The sequence below is a fragment of the Labeo rohita genome, unplaced genomic scaffold (assembly GCF_022985175.1).
Source record: "Labeo rohita strain BAU-BD-2019 unplaced genomic scaffold, IGBB_LRoh.1.0 scaffold_674, whole genome shotgun sequence".
Lineage (NCBI taxonomy): Eukaryota > Metazoa > Chordata > Actinopteri > Cypriniformes > Cyprinidae > Labeo > Labeo rohita.
This window is the reverse complement of record NW_026129606.1, coordinates 1-9,368: the sequence shown is the minus strand read 5'-3', so window position 1 is coordinate 9,368 and position 9,368 is coordinate 1. Positions and strand designations below refer to the sequence as shown.

General features: G+C 34.8%; 3 protein-coding genes across 3 annotated transcripts; 2 read left to right on the top strand and 1 right to left on the bottom strand.

The window, feature by feature from the left end:
• Positions 1-660: 660 nt before the first annotated feature.
• LOC127161575 (olfactory receptor 51V1-like) lies at positions 661-1,305 on the top strand. Its single transcript, XM_051104319.1, is given in 3 exon segments — positions 661-788; positions 790-830; positions 833-1,305. Coding segments are annotated over 3 exon segments (642 nt in total).
• Positions 1,306-3,104: 1,799 nt separating this feature from the next.
• Positions 3,105-4,046, bottom strand: LOC127161581 (olfactory receptor 6N1-like). The gene has a single exon (XM_051104325.1). The coding sequence runs from the start codon at positions 4,044-4,046 to the stop codon at positions 3,105-3,107; it is 942 nt and encodes a 313-aa protein (XP_050960282.1).
• Positions 4,047-8,118: 4,072 nt separating this feature from the next.
• Positions 8,119-9,081, top strand: LOC127161578 (olfactory receptor 6N1-like). The gene has a single exon (XM_051104322.1). The coding sequence runs from the start codon at positions 8,119-8,121 to the stop codon at positions 9,079-9,081; it is 963 nt and encodes a 320-aa protein (XP_050960279.1).
• Positions 9,082-9,368: the final 287 nt, after the last annotated feature.

The following is a 9,368-nucleotide window of genomic DNA, read 5'->3' as shown; positions in this document are numbered from 1 at the left end:
TTCCTGTAACACTGCAAGATTTCAATCCAAAGCAAGCTTTACAGAGCAGTTGGTGGGTATTATGTTTAATTTGAGTTGTAAATGAATTTAATAGTTCCAATGTCTTTTTTTTTTCTCTTGGTGTGCTTGTATTTAGTTTTATGATTGTATGAAGATGAAGAACAATATAATCTGCTGCTTCACACAACATTTAATCTCCTGTTTTGTTAATGTTCATTGTAGAAAATGTCTTTATGGTTTTTATATATTCTTAAACTGAATATTTAAAAGCTGAAAATGTATTAATTGCATACTTTTTTCAGATTTGCCAGAGTTCAAATGAATTTTTTAGTTGCTTCGAGCAATGGAACAAATTCTTTCAATGAGGGCTTTTATTTAACTGCCTTCCGCACTTTGGCAAACAAAAACTACCTCATTTTGGCCTTGGCGATCATCTACATCATCACCTTGCTGGGTAACCTTGTTCTTCTGACTGTCGTCCTAATGAACTCCAGCTTACAGAACCCCAAGTATCTTGCTGTGTGTAATCTAGCCATTGTTGACATTTCAATGAATAGTGTTATTATTCCTCAAATGGTGCCTGTTTTTGCATTCAATCAAAATTATGTTTCATTTGGAGCATGTTTTTCCCAAATGTTTTTCATGCATTTTTTTGGTGACATGGAATCTTTTTCTCTTGCTCTTTTGGCGTTTGACCGTTTTATTGCGATCTGTTGGCCTCTGCGTTACTCTACCATAAACACCAACCTGAGAATGCTGGTCATAATAGTAGGGATTTGGTCTCTAGTTGTTCTGCTTGAGATTTTCCCAGTCATTTTTGCAGCAAGACTACCTTACTGTAGCTCGAGAGAGGTAAACAGCTGCTGTTGTGAACACGGCCCTGTCTATAAACTGGCTTGTACAGACATTTCCTACAACCGATATCTGGCTACAGCTAAGACTCTGACTGTTTTACTAGGCCCTTTGACTTTTATTATTTTCACGTATGTGATTGTAGTGGCTGCTGTGACACGGATTGCATCAGTATCACAGCGCTGGAAGGCCTTTCACACCTGTTTCACTCATCTGCTGCTGGTGCTACTCTATTATATGCCTGTCATTCTAGCATATATACTAGGGAACCTGCGATTAGTTCAGAATGAGGATCTTTTCACAGCAATTCTGACTGTTTCTGTTACCATGCCACCAATGCTGAACCCCATAATATACAGCTTAAAGACTGACGAACTCCGAGACAAGATAGTCAAGCTTCTGGGAAAGACAAAAGTAGCACAACAGATCATTAAAAATGAGGCCAGTGGTTAACAACAATAACAATTTTAATAATTTCAAAGTACTTGTCAGTTATATTTAACATGTCCTGAATTTGTCTAAGACCCAGTGTTTTGCAATATGTATTGTTATTGCATCATATTCACGGTGAATTACTCATCTTTCAGTGCAAAAAAGAAAATAAATGACAGAAATATTAGTTAGCTGACTTAATTGTATTTGCTACTGTCTTCACTTACTTCTAGTGTTGTAGTATTTGTAAATACCACATATTTAGATGTTTCAGTAAGTCATTCAGAAACAACTAAAGGTGTTTTATAATGTAATAAGTTCCAGTGTCCATAGAAATCTGTAAATTTGAGAGCATGAATGACTTTAAAATGAACAAAAACAGAGTAAAACACAAACACCCTAAAAAAAAACTCAAACAGTCACTAAATATACATTTAGTGTAAAATGAATTTTAAAAATAGGAATATCTTATTTGATCAGTTATCACATGTTGCCATTTATGGGAGAATCAGGAGTGTCAGAAGTGTCTGTGGAGCTGTTTCACACTCAAAATTATCCACATGAAGATATCTAATATAAAACAGTCAAGAATATTTGCCTGTGTAAGTCATTGGGTACTTCATGAAATCATGAAGATTCATTCTCTCATTTACCCACTAGATGGCAGAGAAAGACAAAAACAAGTCAGCTGACCTTTTGCACTTAATGCCCTTTGACTAAAATAAGCAATATCCTCAACTGACCATTGAGTTTTTCATTACTCCAATATACATCTTTATTACAATGCTATATTATTTTAGTTATTAGAGACACTCCTATAATTTTAATAGTGCCTTCTCCCTTTTGTATGTACTCTTAGAAAAGTATATGCACTACACAACAACAATAAGGGGTCTAAGAAGGGATCTAGGCTGCATTATAGAAACATCCTAATTTAAAATCCTATTCTATCTGTTTAGATACCATTGCACAGTCAACAATTAAGACTGGAAGTTTCTTATAAAGATCAAGTAGTTACACAGTCACTAAATTACTTTAAATGTATAATACAGAAAAAAAAAAACATGCACAAAAATATGTACATATTCTTTCAAATATTGTTCTAAATAGCATACAAAGAGTAGTTCAATCAAACACTTTCATAATGTTTTAAATTGTCAAGGGTTTGCAAAGCTCCCATCATGCATTGTAGTTTTTATAAATGATGTGTCTACTGTTATGAGATTATAATTCACTGATTTTTTTTTTTTTTTCATCCCTGCTATAGTGGAAATGGTTTGATCTTTGATTTATTCAAGTGCTATAAACACAGACTACTACCATGCAAAAGTTTAGGGTCAGTATATATTTTTATTTATTTATTTGCATTGTTTTTTAAGTAATTACTAGTTTTAATCAGCAAGAATACATTAATTTGATCAAAAGTGACAGTTAAGGCATTTCTATTCATCAAGAATCCCAAGAAATGCATCATGGTTTTTCACAAACATAAGCAGCACCATTGTTTTCAACATTTATAATGATAAGAAAGGTTTCTTGAGTATCAAATCAGCATATTACAATGAAGGATTGCTGAAGGATCATATGGCACTACAGATGGTTTTTCCATTACAGGAATACATTACATTATAAAATATATTAAAACTGTTATTTTAAACTGTAATAACATTTCTCAGTAGTAGTACAAACTGCTTTTAAAAACATTTAAAAATCTTTTAAACCTTTAAATTAATTGTATGCATATTTACTTAGAAAAATGCATTGAGAAAGACCTAGAAACAAATCCACTGGTCACGCATTGCCTGTGCGTCATCAAGACCTTATTCAGGTGCAACTTTTGACACAATTCTAAGTATTTTGTTTCTGATCTCTTTGGTTCTGAAACAATATATGAAAGGATTTATTAAAGAAGGGCCAAGGATGGATCCTACCATTAGTCCATTACGTTCCTCTAACGTTAAAACCACACCAATCCGGGTCAAGACTATTCGTATAAACATTGAAGCATAAAAACAAACTACTATTAAAAAGTGAGTAAAGCACGTATGAAACATTTTCTTCTTGTCACCCTTTGACTTCATTCTCAAAACAGTGATCACTATCCGCACATAAGACAGGAAAATGAACGAGAATGTGCCAAACAGCAGTACAAAAGTCACAGTGGATATCATATTAAAATAAGGATTTGGATTCACACAAGTGGCTCTCAAAATAGAAGCATATTCACAAAAAATGTACTGAATAGTGGAAGAACAAAAAGGCAGAGGAAGAACAGTAGCCAGGACGACGGTCAAAATTGCACTGGCCACTATCCACAGCAAAACAACAATTACAGCAGTACGGGTCGTATTTAAAATGGAGTGGTAACGTAAAGGATTGCTTATGGCAATCAGACGATCCAGCGCCATTGTAGTGATTGCAAACATCTCCATTACACAACTTAAATGAAAAGCACACATCTGAAGAATACAAGGGATATAAGATATAGCTTTATAACCGACAATTAGGATGCTGATCATACTTGGACAGGTACTGCTGCTGTACAACATGTCTACCAAAGCCAAGTTACAAAGGAAAATATACATGGGTTGGTGTAATCTCTTGTCGGTGGCAACAAAACATATATTTGCAGTGTTAGCGAGCATTGCAAGCATATAAACCACCAGCAAAACAATTCCAATGGGCAGTTTGTGCTCTACAGTGTCAAATCCTGAAATCACAAACTCAGAAATGATTTTTGCTGAAACATTTTGAGAGGTCATGGTCCTTTTGTAACAAATTAATCTTTGCGATAATAACAATAACAACCAGTTAGTAACCAACCAAATAATCATACAACTCAATCATTCTGTGGTACATCATTTCTTTTCAATCACAAAGACGTAAGGCTCCTTTACAGATTTGCTTTTCTTCTCAGTGTGTCACTTGTATCTCACATGTATGGGTGATATATAAATGCCTCTCTATATGTGTACATATAGGTTGCTGTGGCCTCATAGCAACAAAATTCATGTTTGTTTGGCAAGTTTCCTATAATAGAAACTAGATAGATTGAATTATGTGTGTTTGTGTGTGAACACTGTTTAAAAGTTCAAAGTTCAATGCTGTAATGATGGGCCCTGTCCTTGGAGAATACTGAAGGGTTGTTACTTTAGGGCTTTATCCACAAAAGGGTTTCAGCTCATCAAGAGAAAAAAACAGGCAAATGAAGTCTTCGGGGAAACAAGACTCATTAGTGTTTGTTATTGTGGCAAAGTGCTTGGTTGATTGGCAGATTGTGCAATGCACTCATCCTTGCTATTCACTGTACATCAGCCTGTATGATTACGGCTAAAAGATTTAGCGATGTTCACAGTAATAATGAATAAAGAATGAAAATTAAGTGCTTTGTTGATAAATACTCAAGACAGTTTTATTTAATGCATTACATTATTAAACCACCATATAAAACCCATTCCAATCTCAAGAAGTGCCCGCCTAAAATATTTCATAGTTGACATTTCATTAATACTGCCCAGAGGTATAGGACTGCTGTTTTACGTAACAAGCATGGGAAATGTACTTAATTGTATTAAATCATTACCTTAATTTACGCTCAGGGATTTGACCTGGAGGCCTCTTAATAATCTCTGTGGAGAAATTATTAAGAGAATCTCCACACCTTAGGTCCACTTTCATATTATCTTTCGTTCCACTGGGAGTATTTCATCATGCCATAGATGTTGATCTTTGTGAAATTAAATTTGTGACATCAGCCATTACACTACACTATCAATTAAATGTGTGTGCACACTTAACTGGTTATTTATCGATTTAGTTAGATAATTCATGTCTGCTTCTCAGTATTTTAACCCTAAATGTACCATATTTTATATGTATATTTCTAAGATCTTTAAATTATCAGCATAATCAATATTTTGTCGAAAACCCTTCTACTACACGCCTTCGGTCATCTGATTACTGTTTTAGTAAGTAACAGGCCTTTAGTTCAAAAGCTCATGGTGCAGTAGAATAATTCATACATATTTTGTCCATATACAACACAAATTTCTTTGAAAAAATATGGTTTAATTGAAAATGTATATTTAAAACCTTGAATGCACGCACATGTATTCATTACATTTTATCAAAAGCTTTACAAAATAGAAGCAGGTATGTTTAAACCAACGGGGAAAAATAAAAATTAGTGCTACCATTCCACACCTTTTAGTGAACATTTTTATATGAATTATTAAAGATATTATTTTAGATCTGAACGCAGTTGATAAATAGACCGAACTAAATGGAATTATGCTTGCAGGTTCACACAAAGACAAAAACAACAGACATTTAAAACCAAACTGGTGCTACATTTAATAGAGGGTTTGCACATTCATCATGATTTGGTCAGTTACCCGGATGCGTAGCCATATTGATGATACTCGGATGTAGACAACAGCATGGATTTCACGGGTAAAGTACTACTGAGTATGTTGTTCTGCTAATTTATGGTGTCTTAACTACAGAAAAAACTTGTGGAAGATTCTAGATCATAGTGAAGGGCCCAATATTTTTAATAGGTGAAGATACGTACGAGTAGTATTGATTTACATATTAGCCTAATATTTCACCTACCTGACTAGATAATAAGAACAAACACGAATGTTGTCAAGATTCTTGCCCTGGGAATCCTGTTTCAGTTTAGCAAACCACAAATGCCTTTTGTTCCTCAGACAGTTTTTTGCACTCTTCTCCTTGATTTGTTATAACTTTTGGCAGTCTATAGTACTCCAGATGTTTTTCCTGGTCTGGCCGATTAGTACAGGCCAAAACATGACAATAATTGACCAATTTCAACAGCGATACTCAGCAAAATATGTGAGTTTCGCTCGGTTCAGTGGCATTGTTTACATTCAGTCCCACCAATATGGCCGATTGAAGTGTTGTGAAAACACTCTATACAGAAATGCAAAGAAATCAACAGGATACTACAAGATAGGGGTGTCCAAACATGCTCCCGGAGGGCCGCTGCCCTGCAAAGTTTACTCCAACCCCAATTAAACACACCTGGACCAGCTAATCAGGGTCACTCACTAGAAACTTCCAGGCCAGGTGTGTTGCAGCTGGTTTTGAGTTAAACTTTGTATGACTTTGGCTCTCCAGGAGCAGGTTTGGACACCCCTGCTATAATAAATGATTATCAGTAACAAAAACCCTTGTTTTACAAAATACTAAATTACCTGTATATCCTAGTGCTGCAGACAAACAGATGAGTGACAATCACTTAAAAAAAATTGCTAATATAAGACTACAAGATTATTGCTAATAGAAGACTACAAGAAACTAAAAGTAGCATCATTATATCTATCTTTACACACATACACATAATATTTACTTACAGTTGTGGGTGATTGATTTGTTTCAGTGTGCCACAAAAATACAGCATAGACAGTAATAGCTCATACCTAAGAGAAAACAAAATCAGTATATAGAATGACAAAGACAGTACATGGCCTACTTGAAGTCATCATAATTTCTCTTTAATAAAGTTCTGCTGTATCTAGGATATTCACAACATGTGTGCATTAAATCTGCAATTAATACATAAAATGAACAACTTCTTTGAGAAGAATAAGACCCAACATTTTGCAATCAATCTAAAATATCCTGGTCAGTAGATGCAGACTTCTTTTTAATCACTGTTCGGATGAAGTTCTTAACTTCATCTGTGTATAAATTATGGGATTTAGCATGGATGGAACAGCATATGCCATAGATGTGCTGATGATTCTCACATTGGGAGACAGAGAAAGCATGATTGCAGTGATATATGTGCAGATTATGGGAAGGATACACACTCCAAGTAACAAGAGATAACACTATAGAGTTCCCAATTACAATGTTACAATATAAATGAAAAAAGGACCATATAGTAATATGTGCTGTATGGTATACCTGAAAGTCGACTGATGAAAAAATATTCACATTGCACAACAAAGATATTTTGGGAAAAACTGGCATTTAAGAGATACGTTTTTTTCTTGTACTGTGGTTTTCCTGCAGGATTGGGCTTCTTTAACACTGTTGCCGCGGGTGGTTTTTCATGTCCGCGGGTTGAAGAGACCCCAATAACGTGATATTTAGCCACTGGAATGCAAATTTTACCAAGGGCACCCTGCCAAAAAAAATGTATTTTACCCCTAGGAATGCAATTTTTACTTTTTTAATGTAATTTTTACTTTTTTAATGTAATTTGTTTTTTACTACCTTGAAATATCAGTTACAAGAACCATTCTGATGGTACACTGACTGTAATAAGGCCAATGGCTTCTGTTTATTTCCCACACTCCTCTAAAAACACTTGTTTTGGGAGTGTGTAAGTTTGGTGAGCGGGTATGAAATTTCATGAACGGGCTAAGGGGACTGGATAATGGATAGGGGTGTGCAGGCCCAAAAAACATCGAGAAACACTGCTTAAAAGTATAATATACAAATAAGGTACACAAGTTTATCTTTTAAAAGGGCACTGCTTTTTACTTTCTCTTAGTGTAGAAAGAACTGATCATCCCTGGAGGAGGTGTGTGTTAGCTGTTTTACGTCATTACCTTCTATATATTCATAACAATTTGTCTGTTAACCCTGCATATATCTGTGATTGAAGCAGAATGCACTTTATGGTGCCTTGTGAAAGAGATATACAATGCCTTTCTTCTCAGTGTTTTTAACCAGTTGACGACAGGCTGATGCTAGAAAACTCCTTTGGTTGATTACAACTGAAACTGTGTTATGTTAATTGTGAATTGTATACTGTGTGAATTTAGAAGTCTAAAACTGTTCTAAGGATTTTAACTCATCATGTCAGTGGGAAATGTCAGCTTTATAAAGGATTTTGTGATAGTCGGCTTTCCTGGACTTCAGCCTCAATACTATGGCCTCGTATCAGCACTTCTGTTTTTTGTTTACGTGTTTACAATGGTGGGAAATGCTGTATTTTTTGCATTGTTTGTAATCAGTAGGAACCTTCAGAAACCCGTTTATTACTGCATTATGAATCTAGTTGTGTGTGATGTACTGTTTAGCACTACAACATTACCAAAGATAATTGGCAGGTATTGGTTTCAAGATGGAACCATTTCATTCTTGGGCTGCTTTCTTCAGATGTTTTTCGTGCATTATTTTGGCTCAGTCACTGCACGATTGTTGGCAGTGATGGCTATAGATCGCTATGCAGCAATTTGTTTCCCACTTCGGTATCATAGTATCATGACAAACAGGAATGTATTCATTCTGATCTTGGGCTCTTGGTTGTTGGGTTTGGTAGGCCCTTTGATGATGATCATTCGAGCTTATCCTCTCCCTTACTGTGCGAGTAACAACATTGTGCACTGTTACTGTGATCATATTGCCATCACAACACTGGCGTGCACTAACAGAGAAGAATATAGTTATCCAGCATTCATTCATGCTATGATAGTACTGCTGGGATCTCTTGCTGTTATTGTTTTCTCTTACTGTGCCATCATTGTGGCAGTTCTGCGTATATCGAGCGCTCAAGGAAGGATGAAGACTTTCTCCACCTGCAGTCCTCAGCTTATCATAATTGCCCTTTTTTTCCTACCCAGATGTTTTAATTATTTGTCAAGCAATGTTAATATAAAATTCAGTACTGATTTGCGATTAGTCATTATTATGATGTATAGCCTTTTACCTCCCATGATCAACCCCCTCATTTACTGTCTGAGAACAGAAGAGGTAAAGAAAGTTTTATTTAAAAAACTTCAAAGGAAAAAAATAGACATTACATCAGGGAAGACCTAGTTGGCAATATTTTATTTATATACAGTATATATTTTCTTAAATTTAATGTAAATGTAATGTAAACACAACTGGTTTGCTATTTTAAAAATGCATTCATTTTATATGTTTGTGAAAAGAGTCTTTTACATGTAAATGTCTATGATGACTAAATGTTTAAAAATATGGTTGATAATTATGTGCTAAATAAAATAGTGATATGAAAACTGAAACGTATTTTTATTTGGATGCATATAATTACAATATGTAATGTTTAGTAATGAATTCTTAAACATCACTGCTTTTAACTT